This window comes from Trichomycterus rosablanca, chromosome 15, assembly GCF_030014385.1.
Source record: "Trichomycterus rosablanca isolate fTriRos1 chromosome 15, fTriRos1.hap1, whole genome shotgun sequence".
NCBI classification, from domain to species: Eukaryota; Metazoa; Chordata; class Actinopteri; order Siluriformes; family Trichomycteridae; genus Trichomycterus; species Trichomycterus rosablanca.
Genome location: NC_086002.1, coordinates 16,791,927 through 16,812,158, shown reverse-complemented (window position 1 = coordinate 16,812,158; position 20,232 = coordinate 16,791,927). Strand labels below are relative to the sequence as shown.

At 40.2% G+C, this 20,232-nt stretch overlaps 1 protein-coding gene across 5 annotated transcripts in view; it reads right to left on the bottom strand.

The window, feature by feature from the left end:
- Positions 1-20,232, bottom strand: part of zc3h13 (zinc finger CCCH-type containing 13) — a 54,112-nt gene that overhangs the window by 20,517 nt on the left and 13,363 nt on the right. For 4 of the 5 annotated variants that reach the window (XM_063010588.1, XM_063010592.1, XM_063010590.1 and 1 more), the window contains exons 3-10: positions 12,413-12,519; positions 12,223-12,337; positions 12,024-12,135; positions 11,346-11,473; positions 11,171-11,209; positions 9,706-9,911; positions 9,297-9,497; positions 4,883-5,038 (exon numbers count right to left, since the gene is read on the bottom strand). In XM_063010588.1, coding sequence (XP_062866658.1) covers positions 4,883-5,038; positions 9,297-9,497; positions 9,706-9,911; positions 11,171-11,209; positions 11,346-11,473; positions 12,024-12,135; positions 12,223-12,337; positions 12,413-12,519 — 1,064 coding nt within the window. The remainder of the gene's footprint in view (positions 1-4,882; positions 5,039-9,296; positions 9,498-9,705; positions 9,912-11,170; positions 11,210-11,345; positions 11,474-12,023; positions 12,136-12,222; positions 12,338-12,412; positions 12,520-20,232) is intronic. The other variant, XM_063010591.1, reaches the window with a different exon arrangement.

Sequence of the window (20,232 nt, the reverse complement as noted above, 5' to 3'; positions counted from 1 at the left end):
CAGAGATTTAACCAATTACTGTCTGTATGTTGATTAACTGAAATCAAATTCTACAATAAAGTTAGTACTTTGTTGTACTGCTGCTGTTATAAGAAGTCATGTTTATAAGACAAATTCTAAACTTTCACATGAGAACATATTCATACACATAATAACCATCAAAACCACTTACACTTGGTGTGCCATTGCGTTCTATGGAGTGAGGTGGTCCTACTAACCTTTCCGCTGTGCTACCCCAAGTGTTGCACACTGCACATATTTGCCGCTTTAACACTAAGTTTTTAGTGCTTGCCACTGTGCATGTGAAAGTTTAATCTGACTGAACTCTGACCCAATTTGCCACTGAGCTTTTTACAGTGCCACCAATGAGATAAATTGTTTAAATGATAGCAACAAGTGAAGCACAGACAGAGCGGAGAGAAACTAATCCTCAATGTGTGTAATCATGGTTTGGTACAAAAGCAGCATGCAGGAAGACTGAGTCATTAATGACCAAAGATGGCTAGAGGATCTCCAGTTAGTCAACAAATGCATGAAAAAATTATTGAAATGTTTAAAAACAATGTACTTCAAAGAAAGATTAGGAGGGATTTGCATTTTTCTTCCTCTACAGTGCATAATATCATACAGTCAAACCAGAAGGTCTGCACACCCCTTTCACGTTCTCCATGTTTTATTACATTACAGACTCATTCAATAATAGATTTTCATTTTTTTTGTCAAAAATTTCTACACAAAATAGCCCACAATGTGAAAGCAGGTTTTTAGACATTTGTGCCAATTTATTAAAAATCTAAATGTGTAAAATATCATGACAATGACACCCAAAAGTGAGCTGAGGTACATTTTGTTTTCACTGATACCGCTTGAGATGTTTCTACAATTTAATTGGAGTCCACCTGTGGTAAATTTAATTGATTGGACATGACTGGGGATTGCCAACACCTGCCTACATACAGTCCCACAGTTAACAGTGCATATCAGAGCAAACTCCAAGCCATGGGGTCAAAGGAATTATCTGCAGACCTCAGAAACAGGATTGTGTCAAGGCATATTTCTGGAGAAGGGTACAGAAAAATTACTGCAGCTTTACAGGTCCCAAAGAGCACAGTGGCCACCGTCATTCGTAAATGGAAGAAGTTTGGAACTAGGGTTGGGCGATATTGCCGATTTTCATACCGTCATCAGGAAATACCGCAATACGGTATTAATAATTACAATATTTCAATGTTTTATTATAAAAAGATTTAACAATCTGAACGTCAAACATTGCTTATCTTATCTGATCTATAATAAATACGCATAAGTATAAATGCATGGGTATCAATTACACTTTAACACAAACATTAACACATAACATTTTGGCATTGTAATCTCTCTCTGCCCACACAAAACAGAATAATAGCAGGCTACACACTTATATATTTCAAAAGTTAACTGCTTAGGTTATAGTTACAGCTATTTCTTAAAAGTGTATGAACGTGTACGATTAGTTATGCCTGTAATCCAGAATTAAGTTCTATACCGTGACAAAAAATATGAATGTAAATGTTCATGTTGCAATGACGGTGATGTAAAATAATGTTAAAATAATTCAAAATCCAAACATTTGAGTGGTTAACGAGAACGCTACTTTAAATGTCACACAAGCTCAGTGCAAAACAACTTGAGCACAGAAACGGTACAAATCCGATCTATTCCCTACACACTCGCTTCCTACGCCCTATAGTGCGCTTAACATTCTTAAAGGGCCAGACAATATATTTTATAATTCACATTACACGACAGGTGAGACATTCTTTTTTCTTAATATAGCGCTTTTATTTAGGTAAAAATAGTTCTTACATAGGCAGGAAAATCTATGAGTCAGAACAGCGGATTGGGCGTAACGTTATTATTACTGTTTGCTCCTTTTTCTCAACACTTGTGCCCGATTTACACTGAAGATATATTTAGTAAATGAGTACATGTCCGCACATGCACGCGCTTGTGTTCATTTCCGGTTGAGCTGATAAAAAATGTTGATTTAGAAAAATTAAAAGACGAGCCGTTTTTCAGTTTCTGCTTGTTAGCTCACAGCTAACGCTAGCCAGTGTGGCTCTTCACTCGTCCCTCTGTGTTATCACCAGTGAGCACCCCACAGCCAATCAGCGAGCTCCAACCGCCTACCCCTCCCACCGCTCCCTTACTGTGGATGCACGTATGTCCTAAAGTCTCAGTTTTCAAGGTAAACCTGAAGCAGAAATCTGGCGCTTCACATTTAAAAAATACCGTCACCATTTGTGAATACCGTCACCATTTTTAAATACCGCGGTATACGGTAATATCGTCATACCGCCCAACCCTATTTGGAACCTCCAAAAATCTTCCTATACCTCGCCGCCCGGCCAAACTGAGCGATCGGGGAAGAAAGGCCTTGGCCAGGGAGGTGAGCAGGAACCCGAGGGTCACTCTGAGAGAGCTCCAGTGTATTTGTGTGGAGATGGGAGAACCTATCAGAAGATCAACTATTCAGGCAACCATTTACGCCTTTATGGTAGAGTGGCCAGATGGAAGCCACTCCTTAGTAAGAGACACATGACCGTTCGCTTGGAGTTTGCCAAAAAGCACCTAGAGTACTCTCAAACCATGAGGAACAAGATTATCTGGTCTGATGAAACAAAAATGTAACTTTTTGGCCTGAATACCAAGCATCACGTCTGGAGGAAACCAGGCACCACTCATCACCTGGCTAATGCCATCCCTACAGTGAAGCATGGTGGTGGCAGCATCATGATGTGGGGATGTTTTTCAGCAGCGGGACCGGGGAAACTAGTTCTGATAGAGAGAAAGATGAATGCAGCTAAGTACACCGAGATCCTCAAAGAAAACCTGCTCCAGAGCGCTCTGGATCTCAGACTGGGGCAAAGGTTTACCTTCCAACATGACAATGACCTGAAGCACACAGCCAAGAGCACAAAAGAGTCGCTTCGGAGAAAGTCTATGAATGTCCTTGAGTGGCCCAGCCAAAGCCCAGACCTGAATCCAATCAAACATCTGTGGAAGGTGTTGAAAATGGCTGTGTACCGACACTTCCCATCCAACCTGACGGCGCTTGGAAGGATATGCCAAGAGGAATCGGCAAAAATGTCCAGAAACAAGTGGGCCAAGCTCGTAGTTTCTTTCCCAAGACGACTCAAAGCTGTAATTGCTACCAAAGGTGCATCAACCAAGTATTAGGCTAAGGGTGTGTACAGATGTGTAACCCCTAAATAAACGATTTTTGTTAATAAAATAAAATTGCATATTTTCTAAACCGTTTTCACTTCATAATTATTATTGTGTGTAAATGTTTGAGGCAAAAAAAAACCTCAATCTATTATAACAATAAATAAATTGTAACAGAATAAAACACAGAGAGAGTGAAAGGGGTGTGCAAATTTTCCAGCTTGACTGTATATAATGATTCAAGGAATCGGGAGGAATTTCAGTGCATAAAGGCCAAGGGCGCAAGCTTTAAGCTGAACGCCCATAATCTTTGATCCTTCAGAAGGCACAGCATCAAGAAACGGCACTCAATAATAGCGGATATAACCACATGGCCAAGGGATTACTTTGGCAAACCTTTGTCAAGCACTACAATACAGAGTTACATGCACAAATGCCCCTTAAAACTTTACTGTGCAAAGAAGAAGCCTCATGTTAACCATGTCCAGAAGCGGCGTCAACTTCTCTGGGCTCGGACGCATCTAGGATGGACCATCACACAGTGGTCAGATGAATCAGCATTCCAGGTCTTTTTGGAAAAAAATGGACGCTGTGTGCTCTGGACCAAAGACGACAAACCATCCACACTGTTATCAGTAACAAGTCAAAAGCCAGGGTCTGTCATGGTATGGGGCTGTGTCAGTGCCCTTGGCAAAGGTCATTTACACTTCTGTGATGGTAGCATTAATGCAGAAAAGTACATTGAGACATTTGCTGCCTTCAAGACGTCATCTTTTCCAGGGACGTCCATGCATTTTTCAAGAAGACAATGCAAAACCACATGCTGCACACATTACAAAGGCATGGCTGCAGAAGAAGAGGGTACAGGTACTGGACTGGCCTGCCTGCAGTCCTGATCTGTCCCCAATAGAAAATGTGTGCAGAATTTTAAAACGAAAAATGCGACAATGACGACCCTGTACTGTTGCACGCCTGCAGGAAGAATGGGACAATATAAAACTTGAAACACTAAATCACTTGGTGCCAAAACGTCTTTTAAGTGTGGTGAAAAGGAATGGCAACATTACAAAGAGGTAAATGCTTTACTGTCTCAACTTTTTTTGGAATGTGTTGCAGGCCTGAAATGCAGGAATGGATGTTTATTAATAAATGAAATTAAACTGACCAGACAAAACATGAGGTTCATAGAAAAGTATGAAAAGGTTCATACTGTCTGCAATGAAATAAAAGTCAAAGTAAGAAACTCTGTGTTTTTTTTATTATTTGCATTTTCTATGTTGTCCCAACTTTTTCTGATTTGGGGTTGTAAAAGGCGTGAAATGCTGTGGTAGGCTGCAATATGAAACTGAAATATGTGCCCAGACTCACGATGAAGTGCAAAACACTTATGTGAAAAGTTTCCTAGTTGGAAGTTAGAATACTGTACAAACTTTAGTGGTAAGCACGTTCCATGTGAATTAATATTTTTTCTTTGTGCTGCTTCCATATTTAGGTGTCACCACAGCATATCAATATGGTCGCCTACCTGATTTGGCATGTTTTTATACCGGATGTCCTTCCTGATTTTGATGAGCGCCACTTTAATCTTGATGCACTTTAACACTAAAGTACACTTTAAAAACTGTCAAAAATATGGTGAATCAATCAAACAGCGTTAGTAAAAGTTTTTTCTTACCTCTGTGGTGAACTCTGCTTTTGAGCTGCAGGTTTGGGGGACACAGACTTCCTCTTTGTCTGGGGTGAGACCTCTCGACAAGGAGACGATACACTACCAGAACGTTCCTCTGAGGTCAAAGCTCGCTTTGTTTTGTGGGAGCTGTCAGAGCGGTCCCTAAAACACAGCACAGGTTAATAATGAAGTTTTAATACTGTTTTTCCCTTTTAGCCAATCCTATATTTACACTTGACAATGGTATGATTATTTAAAAAAAAAAAAAATTTAAATTTAAAAACATTTTAACAGCAACTACATGCAAATTTTGCAAAATATAAAAATACATTTTGGGTCTGTTTGAAAGCCTAGTTCCAAAATCAAGCTGCCTTGCTGTCCACTGCCTACATAGGCAGCTGCCTAAGTAGAGAGGATTGGTTATTCAGACACTCTACCTAGACAGTGATTACCGCAATTACGTCAACACAGTTTTTGCTTACTAAAGCTAACACAGTTAGCCTCAGGCCATTCAAACCAATGGGCTGAGGCGGCACAACCCGCTAGAATGCCATAGCATCTTCCTCTGTTTACTGAAAATGGTTAAACAGTCACTGACAAGACCTTATTTGCAAATAAATGACACTTGTGGACCTTTATACAAATTATAAATCAATGTGAATTTTATTTATATTTGAAAAGAACTTCGTTCGTTGCTCCGCATTCGTCTGCCATATTAGTCATTTTTTTGTGATAAACGTGGTGCCACACTGAATGCTGGGATTGCTTTCACTGCTAAGGAAGCATCGGATACTCCCTCGTTATTCAGGCAATTTATAGCTTCAAAAGAATTCAAACAGCCTTCTTCTTGGGAGCATGCATAGGATAATGTAAAATGCTGTCTATGTAGAGAGCGCACTAGAAAAGTAGAGCTCACTAGAGTTGAGATTTAAACCCACAACCTTCCCATTGATGGCCCAAAGCTCTAACCACTAGGCTATTACTGTCCCTTCAAGCTACATAAGCTTAAAAATTTAGAAGATTATAAACATTTTATTGGTAATCAGACAAATATACAGTCATGCCGAAAAGTCTGCACACACCTTTCACCTTCTCCATGTTTTATTCTGTTCTACTTATAATAGATTGGGTTCTTTTATTGCCTCAAACATCTACACACCAGAGATAGGGACTTCAGACTAGACTCTGACTCGTTTCAAATGACTGACTCGTCTCATGACCAAATGATTTGCAAAAAATGACTCGTAAACGTAAAAGTCCCTAGCGCCAGCATGTGAGTCAGCGTGAGTGCCCCGTGTTCCCTACACACTGATCACAAGATCTTGTCTATGGGACCTTAAGCAGGTTAAACAAATTCATTCGGACTCCCTGTGATGTCATCACATACATGACAGCGTCTTGTTACCGAAATTTCTTTGAGCGTTTCTTTACTTTCTAAACTATCAAACTAATGAAGCTCAGCTGTCTATCATATTGTGATGTCATCTGGGAATAAACCTGATTTTATCAGGTTTGTGATGTCATCACATGGTGTTTTATTGTTTGTGATTAATAATGTAAAAGTTAATGAGCTACATTTGTGTTTTTGGTGGATTGTGCAACGTTTCTGCACGTGTACTGGTTATTCTCACATTACTGCTAGTTTTTATTAAAGATGAATGAAACGTCGATCCGAGATCATTCTGATCGTGTCATTTTCTGCTATCTAATAATGCTCCAGTCGTCTTAACCCACAACGCATGTTACAGCCAGCTTCCGGAGAAGTGATGAAGCGTCGCTCCCTATTTCCTACACAGTTTGAAGTTCACTTCATTTGAACATTTTCGTTACCTTTGGATTGGAATTGCACTTAAAATGGAGGAATATCATACGTAGTGCACTTCACAGGAACAACTGGGGTGAATGGAACACTCCTACAGAATTGGCGCTAATGGTTGAAAGACCGCTTTCTGAACCAATCAGACCTTCTGATTAAAATTTTTAGTAAGAAATGCTTTTTTATTTGCATCGTTCAGTTTGCATCACATAGATGATGTGTCAATGAAACACTTGACAGGCTCTTTAACAAGTTAGTGTTTTACTTCACAACATAAGCTAAGGTAAGCAGTGGTTCTGATTTTTTTGCTGCGTTTTGGATTTTGGCCGCTGTGCCGTGATTTACTGCGTGCTTTTGTTTTGCAGTGAAAAGAAAACGTATCAGTTTAAGCTTTTAACTGGTACCTTCTTGTTACGGAAATTACATTCATTTGCACAATGACTAGGAAAGTAAAGGCACGAACTAAAATGGCCAAATACAGTTGCTAATCTGTTGTTTTTCATCTGAACTTACATATGTTTATTTCTATGCTACATTTCTAATATATGTTTTGTGTATATTATTTTGACTACTGACTTGATTCGGACTCTAGTCTACAGACTTGTGACTTGACTCGGACTCTAGCCTAAAGACTTGTGACTTGATTTGGACTTTAGCCTAAACACTTGTGACTTGACTTAGAATCGTATTTTGTGACTTGTAAACATCTTTGCTACACACAATCGCCAATAATTATGAAGTGAAAACAGGGTTTAGAAAATATGCAATTTTATTTTACTGACAAAAATAGTTTATTTAGGGGTTACACATCTGTACACACCCTTAGCCTAATACTTGATGCACCTTTGGCAGCAATTACAGCTTTGAGGCGTCTTGGGAAAGAAGCTACGAGCTTGGACATTTTTGCCCATTCCTCTTGGCATATCCTTGCAAGCTCCATCAGGTTGGATGGGGAGTGTCAGTACACAGCCATTTTCAGCTCCTTCCACAAATGTTCGATTGGATTCAGGTCTGTGCTCTGGCTGGGCCACTCAAGGACATTCACAGACTTTCTCTAAAGCCTTTCTTTCTCTTTAAACTTTCGCCACAGTCCGAGGTCTAGAGCGCTCTGGAGCAGCTTTTCTTCAAGGATCTTGTTGTACATAGCTGTATTCATCTTTCTCTCTATCAGGACTAGTCGCCCCGGTCGCGCTGCTGAAAAACATCCACACATCATGATGCTGCCACTGCCATGCTTTACTGTAGGGATGGCATTAGCCAGGTGATGAGCGGTGCCTGGTTTCCTCCAGACGTGATGCTTGGTATTCAGGCCAAAAGTTCAAGAATCTTGTTTCTCATGGTTTGAGAGTCCTCTAGGTGCCTTTTGGCAAACTCCAAGTTCCGCTCCAATTCCATCTGACCACTCTACCATAAAGGCGTGATTTGTGGAGTGCTGCCTGGATGGTTGATCTTCTGATAGGTTCTCCCATCTCCACAGAGATACGCTGGAGCTCTGTCAGAGTGACCCTCGGGTTCCTGCTCACCTCCCTGGCCAAGGCCTGTCTTCCCCGATCGCTCAGTTTGGCCGGGCGGCAAGGTATAGGAAGATTTTTGGAGGTTCCAAACTTCTTCCATTTACGAATGACGGTGGCCACTGTGCTCTTTGGGACCTGTAAAGCTGCAGTAATTTTTCTGTACCCTTCTCCAGAAATCAAACAATCCTGTTTTTGAGGTCTGCAGATCATTCCTTTGACCCCATGGCTTGGAATTGCTCTGATATGCACTGTCAACTGTGGGACCTCATATAGGCAGGTGTTGGCAATCCCCAGTCATGTCCAATCAATTAAATTTACCACAGGTGGACTCACTTTTGGGTGTCATATCAAAGGGTGTGCACACTTGTTTACATATGATATTTTACACATTTTGATTTTTAATAAATTAGCACAAATGTCTAAAAACCTGCATTCACTTTGTCATTGTGGGCTATATTTTGTGGCAAAAAATGAACTCGATCTATTATAGAATGAGTCTGTAATGCTCTGATATGCACTGTCAACTGTGGGACCTCATATAGGCAGGTGTTGGCAATCCCCAGTCATGTCCAATCAATTAAATTTACCACAGGTGGACTCACTTTTGGGTGTCATATCAAAGGGTGTGCACACTTGTTTACATATGATATTTTACACATTTTGATTTTTAATAAATTAGCACAAATGTCTAAAAACCTGCATTCACTTTGTCATTGTGGGCTATATTTTGTGGCAAAAAATGAACTCGATCTATTATAGAATGAGTCTGTAATGTAATAAAACGTGAAGAAGGTAAAAGGTGTGTGCAGACTTTCCGGCTTGACTGTACAACACAACATTTGATCACATGTAGGCATAGGAATTAGTCATATTTCTAAATGTGTATTTTTAAATTTTTTTCAATATTCTGTTTTATGCCATTAGGACAGCCTTACCAATGCAGCCAACTGGGCCACAACAAATGACCAAAGCGCAACATGTAAAAGTAGGCCTATAGAACATATATATGAAAATTTACAGGCTGATGTAGATATATAGATAAAATAAATGAAAGCACAATATGTAACATTTGCTAGCTGTGACGATGTACCTGCGTTTTTCTTTCTTTTCTTTGTGCTTGTCTATGTCCCTGCCCCGCTCCTTGCCCTCTTTCTGCTTGTCCTCATTTTTCTCTTTGTTCTTGTGTTTACCTTTATGTTTTTTGCCCCCTGTAGGCAAGTCTAAGGGCACAGAGAGAGGGGGACTGGGTGTCCGTGGCCCTTTCTTCTTGCCATGTCCACTCTTGGAAGATCTAATCAAAAATTAGAGAATCAGGTAGGTGTTTTGTTAAAGCATTTTCACCTACATAACTGATTTAACTTATAAACTCATTTTAAGGCCTTTATTGGCAACATGGAGAGTTTGCGTTAGACAAGTGTATTGCCTGTCCAGTCCTGGGAAGTGATGAATGTGGTGGAATCATGTAGTCACTGTTTCGTGTTTGTAGCGGCCCTGCTCACCTGCTGTCTGTCTCATCTGCTTTGCTCTGCTCTGTCACAGGGGAGGACAGGACTGATGAGGTGGATAATTTTTTATCCTTTTTGCTGGAGCCACTGCTCTTCCCAGTGGACTTTCGTTTAGGCGAACCACTGGGCTTTCTCTTGGGAGAGCTGCTAGATTTGCAAGATATGGGTGAGTCCTTTGAACTGGAGCGCTCAGGAGATCCCTAAAAATGATGACCAAATAGATAAAATCAACAAAAGCAAAGTGCAAAAGAATCAGTGAGCATTAAAGACATAGCAGCAACCTGTTTATCACTACTGTAAGATTTAGCAAAACACATGTGTAGTGTTAACTTGGAAAAAAATCTAAGCTGCATTCACATGTGGCAAAACCACTCTCTGCTTGCTGTGCCAATGTTTCCTATGAAGGGAGGAAGTGTTGCTTTCCTTGTCACTGTGCTACCCCTGAGCACTGTGCACCACACAGATTTGCAAGGGTGTCACTCAGTTTTTACCAGTTGCCAACTAATCTGATTGAACTTTAACCCTGTTTGCCGGTAAAGTTTTCAATGTGCCACCAATATTTTTGTTTGTTTTGGTTTTTCTAATGCTGCCACCAAGAAAAGAATTGAAGCACTGTGGAGAGAAACTGATTTTCACTGTGTCACAAAACTTGTAACGTTTGAATGTTTTATTCCACTTTAAATTAGAACTATGGCATTGTGAGAAAACAAAGCATGGCGACTAATGAAATGTAAACTGGTGCGACCAGGTTTGCATTTTTGATGGCAAAACCCACATATACTAATCCTGGCTTTGTAGCGCTTTACAATTCAATTTGCACCCAGATAAACAAAATGATGAGGACTGCAGAGCCACTTCTCAGAGCAACACATAGGATGATGTAAAATGCTGTCTATGTAGAAAGCTTACTAGGTTTTCGAACAGACCCTGAATTTGCAAGACAGAGGGCTTTGAACAAGGGCCGCATAAAAGAGCTAGGATTTAAACCCACAACTTTTCCATTGATGGCCCAAAGCTGTACTCACTAGGCTACCACTGTCCCTTCAAAAAGGAAATTTTGAAAATTTTAAACAACATTTTATTTGTAATCAAACAAATAAACAACACAACATTTGATCACATGTAGGCATAGTAATTAGTCATGTTTCTAAATGTGTTTTTTTTCTTTTTTTTTTCTTTTTCTTTTCATTAAGACAGTCTTACCGCAAGTATTACCAATACCACCAACTGGGCCACAACAAATGACCAAACAGCAACAAGTAAGTCACATCAAATAATTTAGGGTGACTGACTGAAAGCTTGTTTAACACTACACCCAACTATTCATTAAACTGTCGTTCTTATTTGATTTTTTATTTACATCAAAGCATTTTTTTTGCTGAATGAGTATTGCTCAATGTTAGCTTATGGAGTAGCTCAGTTACAGCCTCAATTTTCATTTAATGTTATGCTAAAGTACCTTCTCTTTGGAAGTGCTGCTGGTCTTGGTCATCGATTCCTTGTTGGGGAATAAAAATAAAATAAATGTTCTGGTAAACTGACACCTGTCAGTAAATTACGTCAATTTAATTGCTTTAAATACACGTGCAGTTACTTTGATCATTTAAACATCAATTGATTAATTACTTAATTACCTGCTTCTTAATGACAATCTCTTCTCGTTTGTCCATGTTCTCCTGCTCAAGCTTCATAAGCTCGTGCTGGATCTTCTGCCTCTTCATCTCCAGGGATAACTCGTAATCGTAGTCACCGTTGTCTGAGTCTTTGGAAAAAGAGAAGGGAATGAGAGCAAACAGTTTACACCCTTCATGCATGTCATGATAGCCTTGTAATTTCAACCACTTTTGCAACTGTTGTCTTCTGTTTGTAAATGAAAAACACACATCCATGAGCCTTTTGAAGACAAATAACTGCAAGTTAATTTAAAATAATAAAAAAAAATCAAATGGGTCTAAAATGCATGAATAGAATGTTCATAGAGTAAAACTGACATTAGCATTGAACATGGTGGCAATAAGCTTGTGAGAGGCTGCTCATACACAGAAATCCAATTAATGAGACTTTAGATAATCAGCTCTTGTGCTGATGTTGCATAAAAATGTAAATGTAAAAATGTAAAACTTCAAAATCTCTTATTAACTCATTTTTCACCTTTTTCACACATTCCAGCAAAAACTGACCGGCTGGAAAGGTAATATCCTAAGATGGTGCCATGTTGAAAATTTTTTTGCTTTCCAAAACGACCATTTGTCTTTGGAAATTGGGGTGTCCCCATATGATTTATTACAGTTTATTATGGAGAACTGTTTCACCTTCTCGATTGGCTTCCCACTCCTGGGCTTCCTCTTCACTGGCTGGAGTTCGTTCTTTAGTGATCTTTATATCCTCTTTCTCTCTGTGTCTGCTTCGGGATGAATCTTTCTGCTATCCACACATTTACACAAACACAAACTTAAAAACTTCAACCCATGGAAAAAAGACATTACTCAGCACTGGCTTCATCAATCTTACTCTTAATGTGAGTAAAGTAGGTTCGTCTTGCTCTCTGGTTTGACTGTCTGCATCTACATCATGTCTTTTGTTTTTCATCCTCTCCCGAAGATCACCAGTGGGCCTCTCAGCTGACCTACACCCACCCACAAAAAAATTTGATAACGATCCTATATGCATGATTGATCATGTACATTAAGAACATACTGACCTGCTAAGCCCGCCAGAAAAACTCTTGCCTCTTGTTCCATGCGTGTAGCGACAAGTGTTGCCGTAACTGCAATTTCCTGTCTTCAACCAGTTTCTACACTGGGTTTGCTGAAAATTAAACACAAGTTAACTTGCTATCTCAGTCACCCATAATGCATACTGTTTGCATTGAATTATTTATCATCAAGGACAGTGTGGCTCAGTGGTTAGGCTTCTGGGCAATCAATTGAAAGGTTAAAGGTAGGGCTGAGCGGTATGACCAAAATTTATTTTTTAGGATTCTGATGGTTTCACGGTATATATGAGTGAATAAAAAATATATTTAAAACATTTTAAATACATTTTAATAACATTTTATATATAAATACACATTATATAAATATAAATATATATACACTAGACCCCTGAAGGTGTGATGTGGTATGTGGCACCAAGATGTTAGCAGCAGATCCTTTAACTCCTGTAAGTTGCATAAGGCCTCCATGGATCAAACTTGTTTGTCCAGCACATCCCACAGATGCTCGATTGGATTGAGATCTGGGGAATTTGGAGGCGAAGTCAACACCTCAAACTTCTTGTTGTGCCCCTGAACCATTCCTGAACCACATTATCCTGCTGAAAGAGGCCACAGCCATCAGGGAATACCGTTTCCATGAAAGGGTGTACATGGTTGGCGACAATGCGTAGGTAGGTATGTGTCAATGTAACATCCACATGGATGGCAGGACCCAAGGGTTCCCAGCAGAACATTGCCCAAAGCATCACACTGCCTCCACCAGCTTGCCTTCTTCCCATAGTGCATCCTGGTGCCATGTGTTCCCCAGGTAAGTAACGCACATGTATCTGGCCATCCACGTGATGTAAAAGAAAATGCGATTCATCAGACCAGGGCACCTTCTTCCATTGCTCCGTGGTCCAGTTCCGATGTTCACATGCCCATTGATAGGCCCTTTGGCAGTGGACAGGGGTCAGTATGGGCATCCTGAAGGCTAAACAGTCCCACACGCAACAAACTGTGATGCACAGTGTATTCTGACACCTTTCAATAGAATAGAATAGAATAGAATAGAACTTTGTCACTTGTAATTGCGTACAGTTACAGTGAAATTAGCCATCAACCCGTGCAGAACATTCAATATGACAAGGGGGGAGACAGAACGGGAAGACAGGATAAGAAACAAGAAATGATAACACATTGGGAGAGTAGGAGATTAAAAAAAACCAGCAACCAGATTGTGCTCCCTAAGGAGCGCACTATGGTAACACGAAAAAAAGCCCCTTACAGCACACAAGCACATGTAAACATAAGAACATAACAGTCACACAACGAGCCACGGGTTAGGGATGTGAGGATAGGAAAAGTAACCAACTACGACAAGCAGCCCTCCGGCGATTCGCAGCCATATACCAGCGCGCGCTGCAGACCCGTCCTGCCGTATTGGTGGGATTAAGCTAAGAGTGGAGACGTTGGATTGGGGGTTGGGAAAAGTTCTGTCCTGTAAGCAAAAAGTCTGTACAAAGTTCGCGATAAGATTACGTTTTACAGCAGTTGCTACCCAGAGAGCAGGGGAGGTTAGGTACGAGATGACCCGTAGCAACAGGTCCTCTGGAGGAATTCCTTATCAGCAAGGCCGAAGCTGATAGCAGAGGAAGCCAAAGAGCAGAAATGACTTGTTTTTTAATCTGTGCACGAGTACAATTTCTTTAACACATGCTCACAGATTGAGTCAGCCTCTGGTTCACACCGTTTTGCAAAGCCGTTAGTTTCTCCAAGATGGAATCCATATTGCGATTTATAGTCACAGTCTGAGTTCCAACAGCTCTGCCCATCATATCAATCAAATTGGGCAGTTTCTGGGGACCTTTGACAACTGACCCAACTCTTTTAATTTCCCGATATAGCAGGGTGAAGCCTAATCCAATCAGCAAAAACCCCACAATCAAAGTTCCGAATAGGTAAACATCCTCTATGTCCTCTAACGAAAGAGGTGCCAGGCACACGACCCTCCACTTTCTCCCACGAGTCCATCACGTATCCCGCCATCTGCGTTCCGCCGGGGCATGTGGGAAAATCAGCACGATATTTCGTTTCAGCATCATCATCGCGATGTGTGCATGCGCGATAGTCGCATCGCAGGACGTGCGATGTCACTTAATGCAAATTAAATCAAATACATCATGCTACAACTTTTTTGCTGCTTGACACAAAACGAAAATTTACACCGTTCTCATTTTCCATGACATATCTAAAAGTGTGTTCAAAATCCTAGTGAGCTGCCTCGCTGTCTTACTACCTACACAGGCAGCTGCCTCAGTAGAGAGGATTCTAATAAGTCATTAACTTTTATAAGGCAGGTTATTCGAACGCGCTACTTAGCTACTTAGGTTTCTCGTTTAGCATCTTGCCATTAAAACCAATGGAATGAGGTGGGACAGCGCTAACATGTCAACATAACATCTCGATTCTGTACAGAAAACATTTGCTGACAAGTTCAAACTAAAAAACAATAAAAAATAAAAACACTCGCTAAAAATCAATAATTATTTATTTATGTTTGAAAATAACTTTGTCCGCACCGTCAGCCATGTTTATTTATCTGTGAGAGAAGAGATGCCGCAATGAATTCTGGGATTGCCTTTATCACTAAGGACGCTTCCGATTCTCACTCGTTCTGCCTCAGTAGTGAGCTTAGAGAAAGAAAGAAAGATATCCTTTATTTGTCATATATACATATACAGATGTACAGTACAATGAAATTCTTTCTTCGCATATCCCAGCTGGTGTTGGAAGCTGGGGTCAGAGCGCAGGGTCAGCCAACTTACGGCGCCCCTGGAGCAGACAGGGTTAAGGGCCTTGCTCAAGGACCCAACAGTGGCTACATAGCAGAGCCTGGATTTGAACCGCCAATCTTCCGGTTGATAGCCCAAAGCCCTACCCACTAGGCTACCACAGGCCCTATAAGGCATCTCGGATTTTGAACAGGTGTATAGCTGCTCTTTTGTTTATATAGTTTTTGTTAAATAATGTTTACTACTTGAAGAGGTTTTGATTGTGAAATTAAATATTAAATGACCCATTTTGTCAATCCTGTTAATTCCCTCATGTGATATTGAAGCTTTCTTAGTTTAATGCTCAGTTTCAACCGAGTACAAAGATGTAGCTTGTCATAATCTTTTGTATCTCTCGTAGGCACCACCCTTTCTCACAGATGAGCCCCTTATTTAGAGTAAGATACATGCATTATTAATATTATTAATAATGTGGTGAAAATTCCTGCATTTTTTAAAAATCGCAATATATATCGCAGGAAAAAAAAATGCTGTCAGTTTTTTCCAATATCGTGCAACCCTAATTAGGGGTTGGACAAAATAACTGAAACACCTGGTTTTAGACCACAATAATTTATTAGTATGGTGTAGGGCCTCCTTTTGCGGCCAATACAGTGTCAATTCGTCTTGGAAATGACATATACAAGTCCTGCACAGTGGTCAGAGGGATTTTAAGCCATTCTTCTTGCAGGATAGTGGCCAGGTCACTATGTGATGCTGGTGGAGGAAAACACCCCAGTTTCGCTTCTCCAAAACACCCCAAAGTGGCTCAATAATATTTAGATCTGGTGACTGTGCAGGCCATGGGAGATGTTCAACTTCACTTTCATGTTCATCAAACCAATCTTTCACCAGTCTTGCTGTGTGTATTGGTGCATTGTCATCCTGATACACGGCACCGCCATTGGATGCACATGGTCCTCAAGAATGGTTCGGTAGTCCTTGGCAGTGACGCGCCCATCTAGCACAAGTATTGGGCCAAGGGAATGCCATGATATGGCAGCCCAAACCATCACTGATCCACCCCCATGCTTCACTCTGGGCATGCAACAGTCTGGGTGGTACGCTTCTTTGGGGCTTCTCCACACCGTAACTCTCCCGGATGTGGGGAAAACAGTAAAGGTGGACTCATCAGAGAACAATACATGTTTCACATTGTCCACAGCCCAAGATTTGCGCTCCTTGCACCATTAAAACCGACGTTTGGCATTGGCACGAGTGACCAAAGGTTTGGCTATAGCAGCCCGGCCGTGTATATTGACCCTGTGGAGCTCCCGACGGACAGTTCTGGTGGAAACAGGAGAGTTGAGGTGCACATTTAATTCTGCCGTGATTTGGGCAGCCGTGGTTTTATGTTTTTTGGATACAATCCGGGTTAGCACCCGAACATCCCTTTCAGACAGCTTCCTCTTGCGTCCACAGTTAATCCTGTTGGATGTGGTTTGTCCTTCTTGGTGGTATGCTGACATTACCCTGGATACCGTGGCTCTTGATACATCACAAAGACTTGCTGTCTTGGTCACAGATGCGCCAGCAAGACGTGCACCAACAATTTGTCCTCTTTTGAACTCTGGTATGTCACCCATAATGTTGAATGCATTGCAATATTTTGAGCAAAACTGTGCTCTTACCCTGCTAATTGAACCTTCACACTCTGCTCTTACTGGTGCAATGTGCAATTAATGAAGATTGGCCACCAGACTGGTCCAATTTAGCCATGAAACCTACCACACTAAAATGACAGGTGTTTCAGTTATTTTGTCCAACCCCTGTATATATACATATATATATATATATATATATATAATATATATATATATATATATATATATATATATATATATATATATATATATATATATATATATATATACCACCCATCTGGAAAAGTTTCCCCCCTCCATATACTAATGTGCCACAAACAGGAAGTTAATATCACCAACCATTCCTATTTTATAAATATATATATATATATATATATATATACACAGTATACAGTATATATATATATATATACATATATATACATATATATATATATATAGGGTGGGCCATTTATATGGATACACCTAAATAAAATGGGAATGGTTGGTGATATTAACTTCCTGTTTGTGGCACATTAGTATATGGAGGGGGGAAACTTTTATAGATAGGTGGTGACCATGGCGGCCATTTTGAAGTCGGCCATTTTGGATCCAACTTTAGTTTTTTCAATGGGAAGAGGGTCATGTGACACATCAAACTTATTGAGAATTTCACAAGCAAAACAATGGTGTGCTTGGTTTTAACGTAACTTTATTCTTTCATGAGTTATTTACAAGCTTCTCTTTGTTTACAGCCATTGACATGTCGCAGAGGTTAACACGTGAGGAGCGGATAGAAATTGTGTTGATGTCTGGTGAACGCAGTACCCGGGTCATTGCAGCAGATTTCAATGCAAGACACCCTACGAGACCACCCATCTCCCATGCTACAGTTAGCAAACTGCTTGCCAAGTTTCGTGAAACTGGTTCAGTGTTGGATTTGCCAAAATGTGGACGCATGAAAACTGTCACTAATGAAGAAACATCATTGGCTGTCCTAGCTTCATTCAGCAAGAGCCCACAGCGTAGCACTCGCCGCATGTCACTGGAGAGTGGCATCAGTCGAACATCCCTTCAGCGGATATTAGCTACTCACAAATGGCACCCTTACAAACTCCAGCTGCTGCAGCATCTCAACGAGGATGACCCAGATCGGCGCACTGAATTTGCAGAATGGGCAAAACAAAAATTGGAACAGGACCCTCAGTTTACACAGAACAGGCAATTGTCTATGCTGTGAAGATACGAGATGTGCAGCACCTGTAACTACGGATACTGGAAGCCTGTGCTAGCATTTTTTCTGCGGTGTTGCTATCAGTGTGTGAAGAGTGGGAGAAGAGGGTTGCATTGACAATCCAACACAATGGGCAGCACTTTGAACACATTTTATAAGTGGTCAGAAACTTGTAAATAACTAATGAAAGAATAAAGTTACGTTAAAACCAAGCACACCATTGTTTTGCTTGTGAAATTCTCAATAAGTTTGATGTGTCACATGACCCTCTTCCAATTGAAAAAACTAAAGTTGGATCCAAAATGGCCGACTTCAAAATGGCCACCATGGTCACCAACCATCTTGAAAAGTTTCCCCCCTCCCATATACTAATGTGCCACAAACAGGAAGTTAATATCACCAACCATTCCCATTTTATTTAGGTGTATCCATATAAATGGCCCACCCTGTATGTATGTATGTATGTATGTATGTATGTATGTATGTATGTATGTATGTATGTATGTATGTATGTATATATATATATATATATATATATATATATATATATATATATATATATATATATATATATATTAGGGCTGTCGTTAATCGCGTTAATTAACACGAGTTGGAAAGATGCTCTAACTGAATATAAACATGCCCTTACAAAAGCTAAATCTTTATATTATTCGTCCCTAATCGAGAAAAATAAGAACAATCCTAGATTCCTTTTCGAGACAGTGTCCAAACTAACTAAAAACGTCAATGAAACTGAATCTAATATACCACCCGACTGTACCAGCGATGATTTTTAAAAATTCTTTAATGATGAGATAGAAAAAAATACGACTTCAGAGTCAGAGTGTGTCACTTGCCAATGTTAAGTATGAACTCACTCTGAGCAGCATTGGTGATAATAGTGATGATAATAGTAACAAGGTAATCCAACTAAATTCCTTTAATCCAATCTCCCAAAATGAACTAACTGCGTTGATTAGATCATCAAAGTCATCATCGTGTATACTCAATCCTGTTCCAACTCGTTTACTTAAAGATTTACTCCCAGCTATTGTAGAGCCCCTGCTTACATGCATCCCTTAGCCTTGGGTACGTACTAGGGCTGGGTATCGCCACTAATTTCCTGGATCGATTCGATTCCGATTCACAAGGTCCCGATTCGATTCGATCTTCGATTAAATTTCGATTCAACACATTTAGGCATATTTGAGTTACATTAACAGGTTTTGTTTAAATATGTAAAGATGTTCAGAGAACGAATGTGATAATTGTACAAAGAACACTCATTATTAAAAATATTTGTATATTTTGTTTACATAAATAATTAATCCAAAACAGAAAACAGCAACATTCATTTTTTATTATTATTTTATATGTCTGACACACTACAACATTGTAAATGTAATGTAAACATACACCTGGCTGTTAAACAACTTATGCCAAGTTTAAACTACACGACTTTCTGATTTGCCGGGTCGCTGTACAGTTCACACTGCACGACTCACAGGTGACAGGGGGGTTTTAAACTGCACCATCTACAGGGGTTGGACAATGAAACTGAAACACCTGGTTTTAGACCACAATAATTTATTAGTATGGTGTAGGGCCTCCTTTTGCGGCCAATACAGCGTCAATTCGTCTTGGAAATGACATATACAAGTCCTGCACAGTGGTCAGAGGGATTTTAAGTCATTCTTCTTGCAGGATAGTGGCCACGTCACTACGTGATGCTGGTGGAGGAAAACGTTTCCTGACTCGCTTCTCCAAAACACCCCAAAGAGGCTCAATAATATTTAGATCTGGTGACTGTGCAGGCCATGGGAGATGTTCAACTTCCCTTTCATGTTCATCAAACCAATCTTTCACCAGTCTTGTCCTTCTTGGTGGTATGCTGACATTACCCTGGATACCGTGGCTCTTGATACATCACAAAGACTTGCTGTCTTGGTCACAGATGCGCCAGCAAGACGTGCACCAACAATTTGTCCTCTTTTGAACTCTGGTATGTCACCCATAATGTTGTGTGCATTGCAATATTTTGAGCAAAACTGTGCTTTTACCCTGCTAATTGAACCTTCACACTCTGCTCTTACTGGTGCAATGTGCAATTAATGAAGATTCGCCACCAGACTGGTCCAATTTAGCCATGAAACCTCCCACACTAAAATGACAGGT